At 39.7% G+C, this 22,081-nt stretch overlaps 1 protein-coding gene across 1 annotated transcript in view; it reads right to left on the bottom strand.

Moving 5' to 3' along the window:
- Nucleotides 1-22,081, bottom strand: part of LIPC (lipase C, hepatic type) — a 157,171-nt gene that overhangs the window by 115,242 nt on the left and 19,848 nt on the right. Inside the window, exon 3 of the mRNA XM_088447591.1 lies at nt 4,620-4,679. Within this exon, the coding sequence (XP_088303717.1) occupies nt 4,620-4,679 (60 nt within the window). The remainder of the gene's footprint in view (nt 1-4,619; nt 4,680-22,081) is intronic.

The raw sequence follows: 22,081 nt of genomic DNA, 5'->3' as shown, positions 1-22,081 counted from the left end.
TTTGTTTCAAAATCGCTGTGAATGGCAGCGATTAGGAATGAAAGGTTTCATTACATCTACAGTATCACTACTTTGATATATAGGCCCCTTAATGACTATTAGAAAGTTACTTTAAATGAGTTACTACATATGATAGCATACTGTGTTTGTATTAAAATGTCTTTTTTTCTGCTGCTGTTTGAGAAATAAGCTTATAATTGTGAGCTGGATATTTCCATTGTAATTTAACCATTCATTTTGCAAAGATAGTTATCTGGGCTCCAACATCCCATCTTTTCTCTGTTCAGTATAATGAAGTTAAGCAATCAGGGGTGCAGAGAGGGAAGGGGGGTGGTAGGGAAGGTGCAAGGAAGTCGTGACCATGCCTTTTAGATTGGAACAAGTTTTAGGTTTTGATCAATTATTTCAACAACAACAACAGGAGAAAAGTCCTTGACAGTATGTTCTTTAGCATGTGTTTTTCCCAGTATTAGGGGCCCATGTATCACAATCTGATGATCTCCGCGCCAGTTTGCCTAGTTTTGCAAATTTCAAAAGTAAAAATGCGAAAGTAGATCTGTGAAAACTGCTATATCATGCGTAATCATTTTAGAGATGTGATCTTTAACGCAGGATATCATAGCGCTGTAAAGTATGAAAGAGAGAGTCCCTGAGGAGGTGTTCCGCCAACTCACCCTTCCGGCAATCTTTGTCTCTTTGTGTATCATTAGCATAGTGCTCATGTGATCATCTGTAATGGTTCATTGCGCATGCGCAGGATTTTATTTTAACAAAAGCGATAGGTAAACTTTGGAAGACTGCGCATGCACAACCTACTGTATATAGAGTAGGAGAATCCTGACGTGTAACGCCATCCTCACAGCTGTACATAGCTTATCAGCATAGATCTGGGTGCATGGGTCTCATCATTTTGAAGCAAGAACAGATATGCATATTTTTATTAATTCTATCCATTTTGCTTTCTCTAAATTCCCCTGTCTTAGCTGATTGATAACCTGACCTGTTATTATATAGATGGGTTTATGACCATGTAGAAGTGCTTATTACTTTATTGTTTATTGTTATTATGATGGTTACGTATGTGATACTGGGGTAATGTCTTGTATATTTTGCATAACATTGATGTATGATAGGCTATATATTCATGTCTGTGGTTCAGAGATTTGTGGTTACACTTTTCACGGATCAATAATATGTGCAGTGATTCTTTTTCTATGAAAATGGGTGCCAGGACCCCGAAAGAAAGGGGTCTGTAGTCATCTAAAGTTACAAGTTAATCCCGGATTTATAGAAGTTTCCCCACTCTGTATAAGTGTGCAGATACTTATTTTTATTTATTTCGTAAATGATATCACTGATTTCTTCCTTATTCTGGAACTACTGTAATTATAACAATTAAAAATGAGACTCAAAAGAAAAGGTGTCAATACTCCCATGTCTGCCTCCAAAATGTCTCCCGCAGTGCCTCCTCTGCAACGACCCCACCTCACTCCTTTGCCAAGTCTGACTTGCTACCAGTCTCCCCAGCTTTAAATGTACCCTAATAACATATCTTGTCACTAAAGTCTACCAGCCCTCCTTTTGTTTCCTCTCTCCCTCCTTCTTCCACACCATCTTTTTTCCTTCTCAGTTCACCCTCCACCTATTTTCCCCTCCGTTTAGAATGTTTTTCATTTGGATAGATATCATGCAGGGCCGCTATCAGGGGAAACTGTTGGGACTGAAGTCCTGAGGCACAGACAGAGAGGGTGGCCCAAACCTGGCTCCTGCTGCCAATAGCTGGAGAGCTGCTCAGTGGCAGAACTCCTGGAGGCCATGGGTGCATTGGGCTCTGAGTGCCAGCTGTCAGAGGGGCACAGAGAGATCCATCTATAATTGCTGCCTGCACCCTGCTGATCACTGCAGAAGTGCAGACAGTGGTTATAGATGGATCTGTCCAATCCATTACTGAGGGGTCTGTCCGGGCAGCCACTGGCCGATGGCTGCCTGGTACAAATTTTTTTTCTTTTTAATTGAGACATGATGTCACGCACGCTACACCACTGACAGAGGAGCTGGCTGCAGCACAAAGAGGAGGAGCCAGAAGACACAGGAGAAGGTAAGTGTCTGTCAACTGCAGGTGGCTGGATGTGGGGGCTGGCTGGAGTGACAGAAAAGGGTACTGGCTGGAGAGACAGAAGGGGTGCTGGCTGGAGAGACAGAAGGGGTGCTGGCTGGAGAGACAGAAGGGGTGCTGGCTGGAGAGAGAAGGGTGCTGGGGAGACAGAAGGTGGCTGGCTGGAGCTGGAGAGACACTGAGGGGCTGGACTTGCAGAAACATGGGGGGGCTGCCTATTTTGTCAGTCCCCACAATTTCTGATAGCAGCGCTGATATCAAGTTATACAGCCAGATATATAAACATTGAACAAGCTTTTCGGATCACTCAATTTGCATTGGCCCATATTCACAATACATATAAACATTGCAGCCACAAAAAGAATTTTATTAATGTAACTTAATTCTGGTCTACTACCTGACAGATTCAGACCCTTTACAACAGCTACAGAGTATAAAAAATGGTTTGATTTAAAATAGCCCTGTCACCTGTATATGATGGAGGAATCCTTTTGTGGCCTTATTCAGTTTAGTAATACTAAAAACCAGTTACATCATTGAAGCACTGATAAACAGGTCAATAGTGAATTGATAGTTCAGTTATATATCAGATACCAATAAAATACAACAGTTCAATAATAAGAAATGAAACAATGTCATTTTTTAGTGTTTACATTTGTTTTGCTTTAGTGCATTGCTGGGTCTCAGGTTATTAAGTTAGAAGTATTTTAGATACACAACTTTTTGTTTCACATTTCCCTTCAAATATTAATCTGCAATATACATGCAACTGCAAATGTGAATTAAATTGTGAGATAAATGATGAAGAGAACTGTGTATGGGGAAAAATAAATTGAAAGAGAAAGGGTCACTGGAGCACGAAGTAAATTCTCTATAGAAACAAAATGAAACATTATTCTAATGCTAAAAGTATTTATGTAAGAAATGTAAGATCTGCTCCTTAGAGACAAGTGTGCTATAGACCTGTAGCAATTGTGATTTGTTGATGAAGGTTAAGGACACTTCTTGAGACAACTGTAAATCTACAAGACACACCTGAATACTATTCAATCTCAAAGATTGATTACATAGCTGAAATGGAATGCAGTCACTATGTCAACAACCGCTATATCAACAATCATAGGGTTGACACCACAAAGTCGACAGTTATGATGTCGACATTGATACAGATGTGTCCTCATACATCTGGTCTCAGTAAACCATGTGACTCAAGACACCAGGCGTGAGTGAGCTACCAGGTCCTGTGCAACTCTGCCAGTACCGTGCATCTTATGTGAGTCTTTTTCACCCGAAAATGCATCTTAGCAGCAATATGATGTGGCTAGGATGCACCAGGAGACTGTGCTGATTAATTTGATAAAAAGAACGTAGATATCTATGTGCGACTGATACTGTATACAAAGCACAATGGAACTAGGCGTGGAAAAAACATGAGGTGGTAACATCCAAGGCTTAGTTCATTAAATAGACCCCAGAGTAATAGTAACCCCTAACCTAACCTTAACCCTCCCACAAACTAAAGCTGGGCATACACTATACAATTTTCTGTCAGATATCTGTCCAATCTGACTGGTTGGAATGAAAACCTGGTAATGTACGGGAGCAAATGACAGTCGATCATATGGTTTTAAACGCTGAAAAAAGGACAAAAACAAATTGTTCACATTGGTTACATTTGTGAGTTTTAACCAATTTGTCTGAACAACCATTTGTGGCTATTTTCCAGTGTTTGTGAGCAAATGGAAGATTGTCATTTGCTCCAATACATTACCAGATTTTCATTAAAATCAGCCAGATTGGACAGATATCTGATAGATAATTGTATAGTCTATGCCCAGCTTAACCCTAACCCTCCCCTGTACCAACCAACCAGCTCCTAACTGTTATTTTTCAAACACAGCCTGTGACATGGCAGTTAAGAGCTGGTTGGCTGGTATTTTATCTCCATTCACTTTACCTCCATCAAAGGCTTAGTAAATAGCCCCTCAATGCCTTGTGTTTCTGCAGCCAATAAACCAGTCATGTGAATGACACACTAGCCTGCCTCAAATACGCTACAGAAAGTTTTACTCAGGCCATAAAAGCCATACATTGCAGACATAGAAATCTATTGTTACGAGTATGATATTGTAATTGCATCAACAGTCTGAAATGCAGGAATATGATCATGCAAGTCACAGAGACAGAGAAAGAAACATGGACTATCCTGGGAAAAGTGGGATACATACTGTAGAGCCATAGTTAGTATTGTTATTCTCACTTGTCCTTGCTATATAACTGTGTTTGTCCTAATACTACTGTAAATAAACTTCTAATTGTTCTGTGGATTGTTGAATTTTAAACTGCCTCATTATTGGCTGGCAAGGTGTTATTATACTGTGATGGCTGATGCAAGCTCCAAATGAAATTCTGCTAATAACGGTATGTGAGCTAGCAGAATCCAGTGTTCATGAGTGCAAGTAACATGGGAAGATAAAGACAGCATAATCAGGTGTACAATTACCTGCATGATATGGATTCAGTTTCAGATTGGGCTGCAATGTATTTTCTTCATTGAAATTACCTAAAAATACAAAAAAGAGGAGACATTATTGCTGTGTAAAACAACAACAAACCTGCAATAAAACAAATTAATGCACAACCTGATACAGGGCCTGTTTCCAAGATTTCCTTAACTACTACCTATCCCCTGTGCAAGTGTAATCAATGAATATTGATAGCATTTTTTTATTGTGTAAAAAACTCTGTTGAATTTTATAAAAATGTCAAATATGAATTATTGTTTGAATTCTAAGAGACACACATTTTATTTAAGATGTACCCCTGGGGAAGTTGAATCTGATGAAACGCATTAAGTATCAAATGTTTTTGACCATAAAAGGGAGTTAAACCTACTTTTTAAAGCTCATACCTCGTAAAGGTTAAAACAGAGAGTTATTGTACCATCAAGCCTTGAAGGTCACTTGGCATGTATCTTATAAGAAGAAGTGTTTTAATAATATTTATACACATAAATCAACTTGTTATAAGTATATAAAAAACTGACATTCTCGGGTGATCTCTGGTATGAGGGTTTATAGCACACAAGAAGAAACCATTGTTTTTGCCTCTGTCTTCTGGTCCAGATAAAGGAATCCAATAGGGATGCTGTACAAAGGGACTCATGGAAAAGAGGAGTACACCACCAATGTGAAGGTTGAAATTCCAGTCATGAACTTACACACTGATATATATATATATATATACTGTACTGAGCAATAGTTTTAGGCAAGTATGGAAAGAATGCTGCAAAGTAAGAATGCTTTCAAAAATAGAAGTGTTAATAGTTTATTTTTATCAATTGACAAAATGCACAGTGAATAAACCGAACTGAAATCTAAATCAAATCAATATTTGGTGTGACCTTCCTTTACCTTCAAAACAGCATCAATTCTTCTAGGTACACTTGCCCAAAGTTGGGAATTTTGTAGAAATATAGTTAGGTGTATGATTAACTAATCATACCAAACATGTGATAATGATCATCATTTTTATATGGCGGTTGAAACAGTCATTAACTGAAACAGAAACAGCTGTGTAGGAGGCATAAAACTGGGTGAGGAACAGCCAAACTCTGCTATAAAGATGAGTTTGTGGAAGACAGTTTCATGTCACAGTTCATACACCATGGCAAGACTGAGCACAGCAACCAGACACAGGGTAGTTATACTGCATCAGCAAGGTCTCTCCCAGGCAAAGAAATGGGCAACGTTGAGGACAGTAGACGCAGTGGTCGGCCAAGGAAACTTAGTGCATCAGATGAGATACACATTATGCTTACTTCCCTTCAAAATTGGAAGATGTCCAGCAGTGCCATCAGTACTATAAAGAAACAAACGACGCTGGTATACATAGAAATTAGCCATATGCATATAATTGTACTATTTATTACAAAATACTTTTTTGATACCACATGTAAATGTAAACAATATAACACACAAGTAATAATAGTGCCAATAAAAATGCATTTATAAATGTTACATAGAGGCTCTCAAAGATACATCCTGAAATAAAAAAGTAACATAATATATACAGTAACAGTGTCCTGTATCAAGAATCCACAATCTGCAACATATGTGTCAGATAGATACTGAAGGTAAAAATGTATCCAGTAATCTTTACAAAGAGTCTGATTAACAATTGTATACTCCACTAAGTCTGCTTCATTTTCTGATACTTTGCCTGTATTTCAGGTGAGATGCATACTGTATGCGTGTGCTCTGACTTAAATAGGTATAGTAGGTAAGCACTGACCAGAGGTTATGGTCTACTTTGATACACTGAGTCTCACCCTCTGCCGCTTGTCATTTTTGTAGCCATCTGGGTGCTTGGTCTGTCTGCGGCTGACTGTTGTTGTAGGAGCCACCGGTATTTCCCCCCTGAGGCCGTGTTCTGCTCTCAGAGTATGCAGGCTCTTTCAGTGCTATTTTCGGCTAGCAGTGAGAGGCCACCCAGTAGTATTAGCAGTAGTAGTAGCAGTGCCATCAGCTCAGAACTGGCAGAAATCAGTGGGACCTAGGTACACCCATCTACCATTCAGAGAACTCTGTCCAGAAGTGGACTTCATGAAAAAATTGTGCCCAGAAAGTCATACCTTCGATGTGGAAACAAGGCCAAGCGACTCAACTATGCATGAAAACATAGGAACTGGGGTGGAGAATAACGGCAGCAAGTGCTCTGGACTGAGAAGTCAAAATTATATATTTGGCTGTAACAGAAGGCAATTTGTTCACCGAAGGGCTGGAGAGCGGTACAATAATGAGTGTCTGCTGGCAACAGTTAAGTGTGGTGGAGGTTCCATGCAAGTTTGGGGCTGCATTTCAGCAAATGGAGTTGGGGATTTGGTCAGGATTAATGTTGTCCTCAATACTGAGAAATACAGTTATTTATCTATCATGCAATACCATCAGGGAGGCGTCTGATTGTCTACAAATTTATTCTGCAGTAGAACCCCAAACATATAGCCATGTCATTAAGAACTATCTTTAGTGTAAAGAAGAACAAGGAGTCCTGGAAGTGATGATAAGGCCCTCACAGAGCCCTGATTTCAACATCATAGAGTCTGTCTGGAGTTACATAAAGACACAGAAGGATTTGAGCAAGCCTACATCCACAGAAGATCTGTGGTCAGTTCTCCAAGATGTTTGGAACATGCCTGTTCCTTCAAAAACTGTGTTCAAGTGTACCAATCGTCCTTATCGGCTGTTTGTTTACAATATAAAGTTCTGTTTATGTAATTTCCGGTTACCGGCTCTTATGGAAAAGCGCAATATATTTTATTTTTATGCATTTATATGTATAAATATTTTTTATGCCATTTTAAACGTAATGTTGTTTGAAAGAGGATTTATAGAAATGTCTGAAACTAATTAGTAGACAATTATCTTGATTCAGGAAGTTCTCCCTCATTGGTAAAAACTAGTTTAAATAGGTAACCCAGTGAGATACGCCTCCTCAGTCAAAATGCGTCACTGTAAAGCCATGGAATATTTCTTACTTTCTATTGCTTCCTGCCAGCTTGAATAACATTAGGAGGTCTTTACCTTTCATCACAATTAAAGGTGTTAATAATAAGCTAATTTTCTGAGCTACATGCTGCACATTAGCTACTTTCCTTTTCCCTTTATACCCTGTAAGAACTAGGGTAAATATTCACCATTGGAAACCCTAATATATGGGACTGAGAATATCTTATCCTTTTGGAGTGCCAGTAAAGGATTACCCATTTTCTATATTAATATTGAAGACTGCATTTACTTAAGTGCACGATACATACAATGGGCAATATAAATCATCAAAAAAAGAGTTTGTTGCCAGCTTATTTTTACAAAATCTGACATTTGGAACTTCCCTCTAGAAATTCTGAGTTTGCCCCTGGGCAATAGTGAAGGCTGTTGAATTTCAATATATATCCATTCCATATTATTAGTATATAATCTATGAACCTTCTTTAAAAATGTTATGCTGACTAAATGGGTTATTATTTTGCACTATATTTTTCTCCCAGTTACCAACATACAATTTGGCATAGCTAGGAGCAAAAATGGCCATGTCACGGTCTGGTTATTTTGTAGATTCAGCTCAGGACCCTTAGGTCTGACCGACGTGCATAATAAATGAGGTGGCTTGATGAAACTGTGACTCATGGGTATGAACAGGAGCTAGGTACATTACTGACGGTGTAGAAACCACAGACTTGTGATATGCAAGGATACTGGACTGGAACTGGGGTGAACAGACCAAGTCCACTGGGCAACCCCTCGTCTAGTGACTTGTGAAGGCCAGTAAGACCAGGAATATACTCCAGCAACAAGGGTGACCTCCAGAACTCAGAATAGTATAGGAACTCAGGCCAGGAAACGGAGTCTTATGTAGTCAGAGTACAAATTGCGTAAGATGCTACTCTGGTACAGCTCTGACGCAAGACCTGGAACTGGAACCAGTGAGGAACTCAGAAACTGAGAGTCAGGATAGGTAATACAGCTACTGAACACCTCAGTGCACACACTGTATACTTCACATTGAATCTTAGCCCTGGAACCAGCACCCTTCTCTGAACTAGCCCAAGTCAATAGCACACAGTGCAGCAAATCCAATACAAGTCAGCACAATATTATAACTATAAAACCTGGACAACCAGTGAGCATAGAGTATAACAGCATAAGTACTTGCACGCGCTGCCCCAGCGGTATGATGGAATGAGACAGCGGCTGAACTCACTGGCTCTGAAATGATATGTGACCTTACACAGGTAGATGGAAGTGATATACTTGCTGGCTGATGAAGTGGTTAGTACAGGTTTGTATGGTCGTGACAGGTAATGGAACACAGCGGCAGATGGAACACAGGTCTGTATGCAGCGTGGACGCTGTGGCGCTGACAGGTAATGGAACACAGTGGCAGATGGAACACAGGTCTGTATGCAGCGTGGACGCTGTGGCGCTGACAGGTAAAGGAACACAGTGGCAGATGGAACACAGGTCTGTATGCAGCGTGGACACTGTGGTGATGATAGGTAATGGAACACAGTGGCAGATGGAACACAGGTCTGTATGCAGCGTGGACGCTGTGGCGCTGACAGGTAAAGGAACACAGTGGCAGATGGAACACAGGTCTGTATGCAGCGTGGATGCTGTGGCGCTGACAGGTAATGGTACACAGTGGCATATGGAACACAGGTCTGTATGCAGCGTGGACGCTGTGGTGCTGACAGGTAAAGGAACACAGTGGCAGATGGAACACAGGTCTGTATGCAGCGTGGATGCTGTGGGGCTGACAGGTAATGGTACACAGTGGCATATGGAACACAGGTCTGTATGCAGCGTGGACGCTGTGGCGCTGACAGGTAATGGAACACAGTTGCAGATGGAACACAGGTCTGTATGCAGCGTGGACGCTGTGGCGCTGACAGGTAATGGAACACAGTGGCAGATGGAATACAGGTCTGTATGCAGCGTGGATGCTGCGGCACTGACAGGTAATGGTACACAGTGGCATATGGAACACAGGTCTGTATGCAGCATGGACGCTGTGGCGCCGACAGGTAATGGAACACAGTGGCAGATGGAACACAGGTCTGTATGCAGCGTGGATGCTGCGGCACTGACAGGTAATGGAACACAGTGGCAGATGGAACACAGGTCTGTATGCAGCGTGGATGCTGTGGGGCTGACAGGTAATGGAACACAGTGGCAGATGGAACACAGGTCTGTATGCAGCGTGGATGCTGTGGGGCTGACAGGTAATGGAACACAGGGACAGATGGAACACAGGTCTGTATGCAGCGTGGATGCTGCGGCACTGACAGGTAATGGTACACAGTGGCATATGGAACACAGGTCTGTATGCAGCGTGGACGCTGTGGCGCTGACAGGTAATGGAACACAGTGGCAGATGGAACACAGGTCTGTATACAGCGTGGATGCTGCGGCACTGACAGGTAATGGAACACAGTGGCATATGGAACACAGGTCTGTATGCAGCGTGGATGCTGTGGGACTGACAGGTAATGGAACACAGTGGCATATGGAACACAGGCCTGTATGCAGCGTGGACGCTGTGGGGCTGACAGGCAATGGAACACAGTGGCATATGGAACACCGGTCTGTATGCAGCGTGGACACTGTGGCGCTGACAGGTAATGGTACACAGTGACAGACGGAACACAGGTTTGTATGCAGCGTGGACGCTGTGGCGCTGACAGGTAATGGAACACAGGGAAAGATGGAACACAGGTCTGTATGCAGCGTGGATGCTGCGGCACTGACAGGTAATGGTACACAGTGGCATATGGAACACAGGTCTGTATGCAGCGTGGATGCTGTGGGGCTGACAGGTAATGGAACACAGTGGCATATGGAACACAGGTCTGTATGCAGCATGGATGCTGCGGCACTGACAGGTAATGGTACACAGTGGCAGATGGAACACAGGTCTGTATGCAGCGTGGATGCTGTGGGGCTGACAGGTAATGGAACACAGGGACAGATGGAACACAGGTCTGTATGCAGCGTGGATGCTGCGGCTCTGACAGGTAATGGAACACAGGGACAGATGGAACACAGGTCTGTATGCAGCACAGACGCTGCGGAGATGAGGTAATAGAACACAGCGGCAGATAGAACACAGGTCTGTATGCAGCACAGACGCTGCGGAGATGAGGTAATAGAACACAGCGGCAGATAAAACACAGGTCTGTATGCAGCGTGGAAGCTGCGATGGCGGCAGGTGAACAATACTCAGCGTAGATGGTAAATAGGAAGAGCCCATGAAGTAGCAGATGAAGTCACAGAGGACATGAACACAGGATACAGGAGTAAGCCTGGAGCCTTGAATTATCTGGGGTAGGAACACATTGTTCAGGCAATGGGTTGCACACAGGAACTGGTTTAAATAGGAGGTGGTCACTAGCCGTTGGTCTAGCTGACCAGGTGAGCACACAAGATCATCAGTCAATCACAGGGAAGCGTCCCTGGGATGTTTTGGAAACTGCAATGAATGAATATCTGAGTCTGAAAGGGATACAAAGATCCCAATTCATGTCAGGCCACCTGTACATGCCTAAAATTTGCTAATAAAATTGATTTAAACATAAAAGTTAGTTGAACTTTGTACATCCCACAATTAAATCTTTGCTATTTGCTCTAAATGGTCTTTGATCTGTTACACGTTTCCACTAAAGTGGATAAATATGTGTGAGCATGACTGTGTGTGTCTGCACTATTTAAGCTATATGTTCACCTGCACACATATCTAGAATGTCACTAATTCCTCAATAATGGTTTTATAATCCATGGTACATTGGAGTTTTTGTTATCTTGGAGGACCAGATTCACATAGAGTAGTGCAATTCAAAGGGTGTTTAAAAGGATATGTAAGTGTATGTGGCACATGACTTAAATTGTTATTGCACCCTTCTTTGATACTTGAATACAAGGTTTTGGCTCTCCGGGAGGACTCCACCCTGCTGGTTTGTGTACCTGGGGAACATTTTCTGGCTTCCTGGGGGAGGAGTAGTTTTCAGTGTGTTTTTGGCAATAATTTCACAAATCATCGGCAGCTTTCTCAAAATTAATTGTCTAGTGTAGACATGCCTAACTCATAGCCGGCAGTGCCTGATAGGGGAACTAGAAATGTTACCAGATTACCAAACCATTATTTCTGCATTCAAGTACTCTCTAGAATAAATGTTGGGAATAGATCTTTGCATTTTGTGTATATTAAGAAAAGAGTGATCTGCCACATCACCTGTTTAGATAATGCAAAATGAAATCTTTTATAGGTTCTAATGGCCAAAGCCAGGGTATGATATAAAATTGTATATTTTATTTTTATTTGGCAAGAAAGTTTAAACAAAGCATCTATCAGTCATTCAAATAAATATTTACTTTCTTTCCCAAAAATATATTACAAATTATATTCACAAAATATAAGCAGAATAATGAACTGTGAATAATAATGACACATTGAAATGTCAAGTTTGTGAACTGTATCTCATTTCCAGGCACTGTTTAAAGAAGCTACATTTTCCTGGAAGTCATTTTGAAATGTTTCCATACAATCTAATTATGCAATACATTAATACAGGATCCTTTCTTATCTACACTGCAATAGTACATGTCGTCATCAGACCCTGTCCTCAAATGCTCACCCTCCTCCCATAACCTTTAATAAAACACTGTACACAGTTCATTTATGAGGTATCCTAAAAATAAAAAAGTCAGTAAGGAGTATGCATTGATGCATTATCAAAATGTGCAGCCATATAGAATGAAAAAGTCCAGATCAATACTTTTAGACAATGTGTTTCTTGCAATTGCAATTTCATATTTCTAACTGTGTTAATTGAGGCTTCTTAATTTTATAATTACAATACATGATCTTTTTTAGATGAGTAATCATGTTACAAGTTTCAGATGACGTGCACAAATTGTTTTGCTCACAATATAAGTCCTTTAGGGAAATTATTTATTTAACAGGATGATTTTTTTTTGGAATCATTCAGTAATGTACACCAAGAACTACTAGAATACCAATTTGTCTAGAGAATTTGCAGCAATAACAGCTCCTTGATACTTGGGCATTCAGCCACTAGAAACTGAACAGCAGGCACATTTTATTGTCATTGTTCAAAGGTAGAAACAAGAATAGTTTTTAAATTGTTCCACCAAGCCCCAAAGGTAAACACTGGGTAAAGTTAGAAGAATATCATCCTGTATTATCTCTGACTTTAAGGAGGGGAATATTTCAGCTTTAAAAGATTTCTAAATTAACTATTTGTTTTCATAATGGTAAATGACAGGTTTAAAAACATGCTAATTTCAGAAATCTAATCTGTAATACAAAATGCCATTGGGGCACTGACGGAACCACCCCTTCGTCCGTATACATAACATTGCATGTAGGTCGCGGGATATCCACAATAATGTGTCTAATTCTGCAAACATATTCTAAAAAAGAGATAATTTTACTGAAGTTGAAAAGAAGCATAGTTGCTGTTGTTTCTGATTTAGGTCGAGGCAGAAAGCCTACACTTGTACAGCTATCTCCAAGGTTTCAAGGCACTTCTTTCAGAGGGACATATTTAGCCACAGTTGGCCTCTATTCACCACCACAATGGCTTTGAAATGAAATAAACAAGATGTGCTTTAACTGCAGACATTCCGATTTAATTTGAGGGTAATTACGTCCAAATCAGGTGAACGGTGTAGGAATTACAACGGTTTCTATATGTGCCTCCCACTTTTTAAGGGGCCAAAAGTAATGGGACAAACTAAACAATCCTAAATCTAGCTTTCACTTTTTAATACTTTGTTGCAAATCCTTTGCAGGCAATTACAGCCTGAAGTCTGGAACGCATAGACATCACCAGACGCTGGGTTTCATCCCTGGTGGTGGTGGTGGTGAATAGAGGCCAAAATATGAAAATCCTGTCAATGTCCCAATATTTATGCACCTGACTGTATAATTGCAAAACATAATAGCAGGAAACAAGCCATACAAGGCATATAACCATACAAATGATAAGAACGAATCTTAAGATATATTACAAGTAAAGAAAATGGACCCCTGTAGGAAAAATACTAAAGGATACAGCATAAGTTAAGATTTTCATCCAAGCCCAGAGATACCACTGTATTTACACAGTGTATCCACCTGGTTTCTAACTTTAGAAGGAACTTTGCCCTGTTGCCACCTCTTAAGGACATAGGCACATGATCTATGATCTTGTATTCCAAGTAGGGATGTGCAGGCTTGGATTAGTTCTGATTTTTCCCGCCAAATTTAGATTTTTGTGTCTCAGAAAGTGGCAAAACATCATCTTTCATGGACAAACATCATCTGTCATGGACTTTTGTCCAGGAATGATGATGTTTGTCCATGAAAGATGATGTTTTGCCTCTTTCTTAGTTCCAATTTTTGGCAGGAAAAATCCGCACTTGGCGGGTAAATCCGAACTAATCAGAGCCTGCACATCCCTAATTTCAAGGTTGTCAAATTATGTTTGGCATTCTTTAAATGCCTGGCAACCAGCTGGTCATGTGCTCTCCCTTCTATGGATAATCTGATAGGTGACCTATAGAGAGCCATCTTCTTAAACTGCCATGTGTTCTTCCCTAGGTAAAGGAGACAACAAGGACAGTGGATGAAGTAAATTTAAATTTGGAGGTGCAGGTAAGGACATGGCTAATGTGAGTGATTTTATCAGAATAAGCGTGAGCAAAAGAATGTCTTCCAAATAACTGTTTATAGGGCATAGTTCCTGCCCCTAGAGAAGCATGGCATCAGGGAGGTATCCTTCAATGCTAGAAGGTTGGTGTCCATGGAGATCATGGAGCATAATTCGTCAGATATCTTGCTCACTTGAGAACTAGAAGAGTTATAAAACTGTATCATGACCACCTTCTTGGAATATACGTCATTATATTCTTTTTTTAATGGAAGTAAGATTTTTTTATTTTGTCTGGGGACAGCCAGAACTTTGTTCTTAGCTTGAATAAGGTCTCTGTAATTATATTCTCTAGCAAGGAACTGTGTGGTAATCTTGTCAATTACACTGGTGGTCTCCTCTAGGTCATCAGATATTTGATTTGCTTAGAAATTGAGAGTAAGGTAGACCTCTTTATGTAGAAGTGAGGTGATGGCTTACTGCGTGCAGGATAGTATTTATGTCAGTGGGTTTTGTGGCATATATTTGTGTGGAGGAGATTGTCTACCATAGTAACCTGAACATCCAGATTGAATATAGTGGTGTCACTGATCTTGTAGGTAAACTTGATTGTTTCAGCCAAAGTGTTGATTCTGGACATCATATTTTCAAAATCCACCTGAGAACCTTTCCAAATCACAAAAGTACTTTCTATATATTCTGTAATGAACAAAAAACATGTTCTCTTAATCTCAAACATGTATGTATTGGCAAACCCTAGGGCTACGCAACAACCCATGACACAGCCTTGTGCAGTGGGAGTGGGGGTATGTGAATGGGGGGAGCAGTACTGGGGGTGGGGAAGAGCTGCAATGAGGGAGGCAGAGTAGTGGATAGAGCCAGGGGAAGACTGAGGTGGCTGAAACACTTTACTAGTGTATATATATATATATATATATATATATATGTATAACACTAATAGTAATTTGGCTATGAAAGAGATGCAGCCATCCTGGTCTGTGAAGACTATTATGAACGCAGCCTGCTTCAGAGTTTAAGCAAGTGCCGTCTCTTGCCACTGTTGGTAGCAATGCTACTTCAATGACAGCCCTGGTGAGCACAGAACTCATTAATCTGTATAAAGCAATAAATGGGTTGATCCAAAGAGGATGCCAAAGGGATTGGCTCTAGACACCAGTGCTAGATCTGTTTTCCTTGTATGTTGTTTTTCAACTGTTAAAGTGTGATTATTAAATCTCTCTTTAAAAGTGCCATTGCATTTTTGGTGAGGTTTGTGTTTAATACATGTTAGTGATCTTTATTCATATTTGGAAGGGTGTTTTTAAAATACCTTCCCACATACATGGAACTGGAGGTGGATGAGAGGCTGAAAGGTAGCTTGGCTAGTACAGGAAGTGTCTCTGTCTGTAAGGTGGCAGCAGTGAAAGATGAATATATATGGAGTAGTTTTGAGACTTTTTGTCAGCAACCAGGGTATCTTAAGCCTTAAGCATTCCTAGTAAAAGCAGCATCTCTCTTACAAGTAATCAGACATTTCATTACAAATGAGCCTGTAGGGGCTTCAGGTGGCAAAGGCCATGTTGGAACTCTCTGGTCTATTTCAACCTCTAAGCAACAAAATAGAATGTACAGTGTATTATCAAGGTTGTTTTCTTTACAGTTTTTGAGAATATTCTTGGTTTGCTGAAAAATCTCTTTTCATTTTATTACATTGCAACATTCACAAATGTCCTTCTTAAATAAAATGAACCTTCAATAGAATGTTATTATTCAGCCAACAAAATAAATAAGAACACTGTGTACATATACAACACAACAACATTGTATCAGAGGAGATAATTATCATCCAGTCTTTACGTTTGCAGATGTATATTTACTTGTAATTCACATTACAATTTCCAACCATATTTACATTGCCAGGAATTTTGACGTAATGTTTCTTGAAAGTATTGGCTGTTCCATATGAACCTGCTGCCAATTTTTGTTACTGGGCAAAAGAGGATTAGCAGCTTTCAAAAATATTTTCCATTTATTTTTATTTTAAATTAAGTTGTATTAATACGAAGGCATATTAGGTGCCTCTATGGAAGTGTAATGCCCTGCACTGTTTACTATAAATGTTTTAATAAACATAGCGGAACATGTTGAAATAAATCTGTTGACAAATCCTATTTAACTCCTCAACCTAGTAGTAAGGTAGGTTTTGATATACCACTCCACTTAATATATTTTTGATATTGTTGTACTGTTCTTTAAAGTCTTGAATGAAAGGTCATACTTAATGTGCATTTATAATATCCAATTAAATGCTTCAGTACTTTTATATACAATTCTCAAACAAACATTACATCCTGCAAGCATTTCCCTCAGCTTTATAATTATCTAAAAGGGAACAGGAGATAGTACGGAACACATCAAATAAAATCCGTACCGTATCTGGCACACTCTAAAACTCTGTAGTTTACAGTGCATACAATTTAAATCTCTTTACACTTGAAGAGCTTAGTACATGAAAATATGTTTTTTTTTTTGCTGGAGAAAGTGTTCTCTAGGCCAAATATTTGTTTCAGTTTGGTATAATCGACTTTCATGTTCACACTATAGACACATAGTCACTTTTTACTGGTCATAGGAAAAAAGGTAATAAAGAATGTACAAAATAACAATAAGATACACTGCATGTAACAAAAAGGAAAATTCCGAAAATATAAAACACATGTCGTGTAATGAAATCATAAAAATTTTAAATGTTAAAACTTAGCTCTTTCTTAACCATTTCCAGATGGTTTTTTTTCGATATTAGAATCACACCAGTTTTCAAGTATTTGTGAGGGTGTCCTTTTGTCTGAACTAAGTACTTCTCTACCAGGAAGGAAAATAACTGATGCCTATAGTCTTAAGTGTGTCAATTGTGTTCTAAATCTGAGCATCCAAATTCAATGTGAACACCCAATATTGTTAACGCCCAAGGCCACCATACACAAATTGAAATAAATAAATACATCTTACAATGTATTAAAAGATACAATTTCACAGAATACAATTTTTTATAGTTAGCTGTAAAGTTTTCCACTCTTGGAGCCAATATCTTTCACCCTTATTACAGGGATACAAATTTTCAATTGTTTATGTTTATAGTGGATCTTTATTTACCCTGAAGAAGTAATCAGGTAGCTATCCCTCGATTTTTAACTTTTAAATAGTTTTACTCTTCTAATGCTGCCCATCCATTACACGATGCGGGAGACGTCAGCGCGATTACGACGCCGTCATCTCCTGCGGGGTGAACTGCATACACTGAACGTTCAGACGTTCAGTGTATGCAGATCAATCATCTCCAAACATGGCAACATGACGGCGGTCGTCAGGTTGACCGTCATGTTCGGGCGATGATTGATGTTAAAAACGACCAGCGGGCGTGCACATCGCTGGTTGTTTTTAACCTTTTACTGCACGATTTGTGGGCAATTACCAAGCGATGGAGCGATAACGACCGTCGTTATCGCTCCATCGCTAGGTATAATCGCCTACTGAATGGGCAGCTTAACTTTATTTGTTCTTATTATAAACTGGGACTCTCTTATTGCCAGCAAAAGTAATACTGCTTGATAAAGCGACAAGAAGCCGTGAAATGGGTCCAGCGTTACCTATCAGTAAAAAATATTTGATGCTATTCTTATGATTTATTTTATTTTATTGTTGGTCTATGAGGTTTAATGTCTATATGTTATTATTTGATGTTGTATGATTTTTATAAACTTTACATTTAGCTGTATACTGACTGTTATAGTGAAAACTGTTTTTATTAAATAAGTGATTGAGATTACTAGTGATAAATATTCCTAAATCAGTTATGCCAAGAGAAGGGAAAAACAATCTTAAGGTCATCTATTGTTTAATGGGAAGCCATAATATTTAGTGTTTCTAATTTGGAGTAATTGATTTGCCTAACAGATCTAACAGATTTGGTAAGGAGAACAGTAAATCGTCGGCAAAAAGTGTAAATTAATACTCCTTATCCCAGACACGGAATCCAGTTATAACAGGGTTCAATCTAATGGATCTCACTAAGGCCTCCATACAGAGGACAAAAATCAATGGGGAAAGGGGGCAACCCAGTCTAGTACCATCCCTAATAGTGAAAAGAGCGATAAAGAGTTATGTATTGTAGATCTGTAAAGTGGCACTATCCACACTACTATAATACATCTCCCCCTGAATGTGCTCCCAGTCCTCATCCCAATCTGTGCTCAATGCCTCCCCTGCTTCCCCTTCCATATTGACCATCATTCAACATTTCGTGCTCCCCCTGCTCCTCTCCTGGCACCAGCGGCACCCCCCTGCCCCTTTTCCTGGTTGTACCCCAGCCTTTAACTTACTTACAACACAAAAATATGAGCCATCTTCTCTTCTGTCTTCAGTTATAGTCTCAGATGATACCGCCAAGTGGGTCTGGAGAGGCTGAACATTGGGGTGGGGTTCCTTGATGTCTGCTCAGATCTGTCAGCCAGTGATCTGAGGAGTCTGAAGTAAAGGTGCACATCCACTACACGAGAGTGGAATGACAGTACGATTACAACATTGTAATTGTGCAATCGTTCATCATCCTGTGCAGTGGATAATGTGCCCACACTAAACTATATGTCGTTTAGTGTAAGCACCCTCCCTCATCCCCGAACATGCCTAACCTGTCGATATCAACAGGTTGGCCTGCATGTTCAGGCGATGATAGATGTCAAAAACGACCAGCGGGAGCGCGCATCGCTGGTCGTTTTCCGACATTTTACTGCACGATTTATGAATGATTAGTGAACTATTCAACGATTACGATGTTGTAATAATTTAATCACTCATTTTAATTGTCTAGTGGATACGCACATTTACAGTTCAACTGATTTCAGACTTTTCAGGTCACAGGCTGTGTATGTATTAAAATCACAAAATATAAATGAATTTTACATTCTTATTTACAGCTATATAATAATATTAATTCCTGTATTAGATATTGGAATATAATATAATGTAATGTTTTGTCTGAAGATATCACACAGTTGTGGTGTGTGAGAATAGTGTAACAATCTGCATACAATATCCAGTTTGCATATTTATGTAGTATTAAGGAGGTATATGGATATATATGTGAGTTACTGGATGCATTATACTGGTATTACAGAACATGACATTATGGGAGTTTTCAATGGGAGTTTAGGCCTTGTAGACAAAAGGGATTCCATGTGCTTAATGGAGTCTGCAGTCAAAATGGCTGCCACCATGAGGTCAGTAAACAATAGAATCCATGCGGCCTTACCATCCCCCTTACATTTCTCTGCATATCTGTACACACACACACACACACACACCCTTAAGTATTATTTTAGGTGTGATGAGCTCCACATCTCACTAATAGGTATAGTATCTGCATATTGCAAGAATAATTCTTATCCCCTATAAACACACATAATCAAAGCACAACATACATATTTCTCACCATGTTTTCTTAGCAACCATCTTGAATTCTCCCTCTCTCCCCTCCCTCTCTCTCATCGCTGATTGTATTTTGACTAGTATTGTAAAGTTTAAATACTGTTTTATGAACATCAATACATAAATTTGTTCAATTATAAATACATCTTTACTTTACTACATCTTGTGTGCATTTTTCTTATTGAAAGGAAATTATCCAAATGATTGAAATAATTTAAAGGTATATAATTCTGGTTAACACTTTGCGAGTTCATATATATTATAACCTGATGTTAATTATATGATAAAAATAGAATATTTGCTTCAGAAATATGAGGTTTAACTTTCAATTGCCTGCAGGTACAAATATATAGAACAAGCACAAGGAGGGAAAATAACGCACCCTTCAGCAGGCTGAGAGATCCCAGAAGTCATCAGCCTGATCCCATGCATGTAGCAACCTCATGCTGGTATAGTTTGAGAACAGCTGCTATTACTCACAATTAATAAGTCTTTATATTTCTTCTACATTACTTTGTGAATATAATATGCGAGACACACAAATTCTTGTTGACTGCAATAAAGGCATTAAGGCAAGTGGTCTAACAATTATAGAAAGACCACCATTAGTTTAGGAAGTAGAGGAACTTTTATTGCAAAGTACTTAAGGATAATATCTGCACTAGCTAGTAGCATATCTCCTAGAGCCAACTGCAGAGTTTGCCTTCAGGTGATAGGATACAAAACTTTACTTCCAATGATGCAGTAGAATTTTTAACTTGGGCCATCAGCAACTAAAACAAAGCCCCTTCCCAGTACTGGGACACTATATCACCAGGCTCTATAGAAAAATTTGAGGGGAGAGAAAGCAATGTAGTTCCGCGTGCTCTTCTCTGTCTTCTCAGCATGTGTAGGGGCCTGCACTCATGCCGTGAAGCACTGTTTAATCTTAACTGTGCATATTGCACATTTATGCATACTTTTAATGAGATGGGGTAGTGGCAGAAGTAACAATGTTGAATTATAATCCCTCATCAACTGGCCACATAGCCACTGATATGGTGGTTCTGCTACTCCCCCACCAGGAGCAAAGCAAGACCTACAGTATGGAGGCTGGGCCCATAGCAAAACTTCCACATGGGCCCCCTGGTCCAGTTGGGACCATGTCTTTCTACTAGTCAGGGGAATTGGAGGTTTGTTTGTGTATAAACTCTCTCAGGACACCCTCTTTAATATCCAACAATGAGTTTAATGGCCATGAAAGGGAAAACCTGATAAGTTCCAGTTTGAGCAAATCAATAAATAATTAATTGAACTGATTCGTGTACTGCAATAACAATTAGAATCGAAGCATTCTCATTGTGTGCAACACTTGCCATGGGAATAACATTCAAATGTTTCTACAGAGTTGACAGTAATTTATTGAGACGCACAATAAAAAAAACTTTATTATGCATGACAGCATATGCTTAATGACAATTTCACTGATAATGGAGAGGGCGTGATATTACATTTATAATTTATTAGCGGAAACATGATGTTGACGGCATACAAAGTATACATTAAGACTATTTGTGAATATTCTGGGACAAATGTACTCTACATAACAGGAGTTGATGTTGTTTCTTATGCTAAACCTCTTGAATCACAATTAAATGGGGCATGTTTATTACATATATTCTTTTTGAGCTGAAATCTCTGAGTGTTAGTGTCATTACCTTTCTTAAAAGTACAACACTTAAAGGTATCAATCTTCAAATCGTGGTGAATTCGATCAAAGCTCCAACTCCATTTGGATGCACCAGCACTGTTACAGCAATAAAACTTTGTCTCTCTAATGAACCTTGTTAGGGCACCCTCCATTGCAATAAGCTGTTATTCACATTTTTCTCCTTATTTCACACAAACCCTACATACAGCATCTATTTGTTCTAATTCCATAACCTTGTATAACTTCCAGTGCTATCCAACAAGCAATTATTTCTGAATATAGACAGACAGTATGATGTCCACCTTTAGCTAAGGGCCCCACAATCCTTTTAGCTCTGCTATCAAAATATATAATATTTTGTGCTCCTGCCGATGCCACCATTATAAATAATACTCAGGCCCTAATTCAGAGCCGGACGCTCTGAAAGAGCGCTGGCTCTGAATCTGGGCGTTTTTTTTTGTGTGCGGCCTCCTGGCCGCTCACATAGCTGTGGGTGACCACCCACAGCTATTGCGAGTGGCCAGGATGATGGTCGCGATGGTCAAGACCATCGCGACTATCGGGCTTGTGTCGAGACCCTTGT

Source organism: Taudactylus pleione, unplaced genomic scaffold, assembly GCF_031769625.1.
Source record: "Taudactylus pleione unplaced genomic scaffold, aTauple2 ptg000019l, whole genome shotgun sequence".
In the NCBI taxonomy this organism is placed as follows: domain Eukaryota; kingdom Metazoa; phylum Chordata; class Amphibia; order Anura; family Myobatrachidae; genus Taudactylus; species Taudactylus pleione.
The sequence above is the reverse complement of the archived record's forward strand: the minus strand, read 5'-3'. Positions and strand labels throughout refer to the sequence as shown.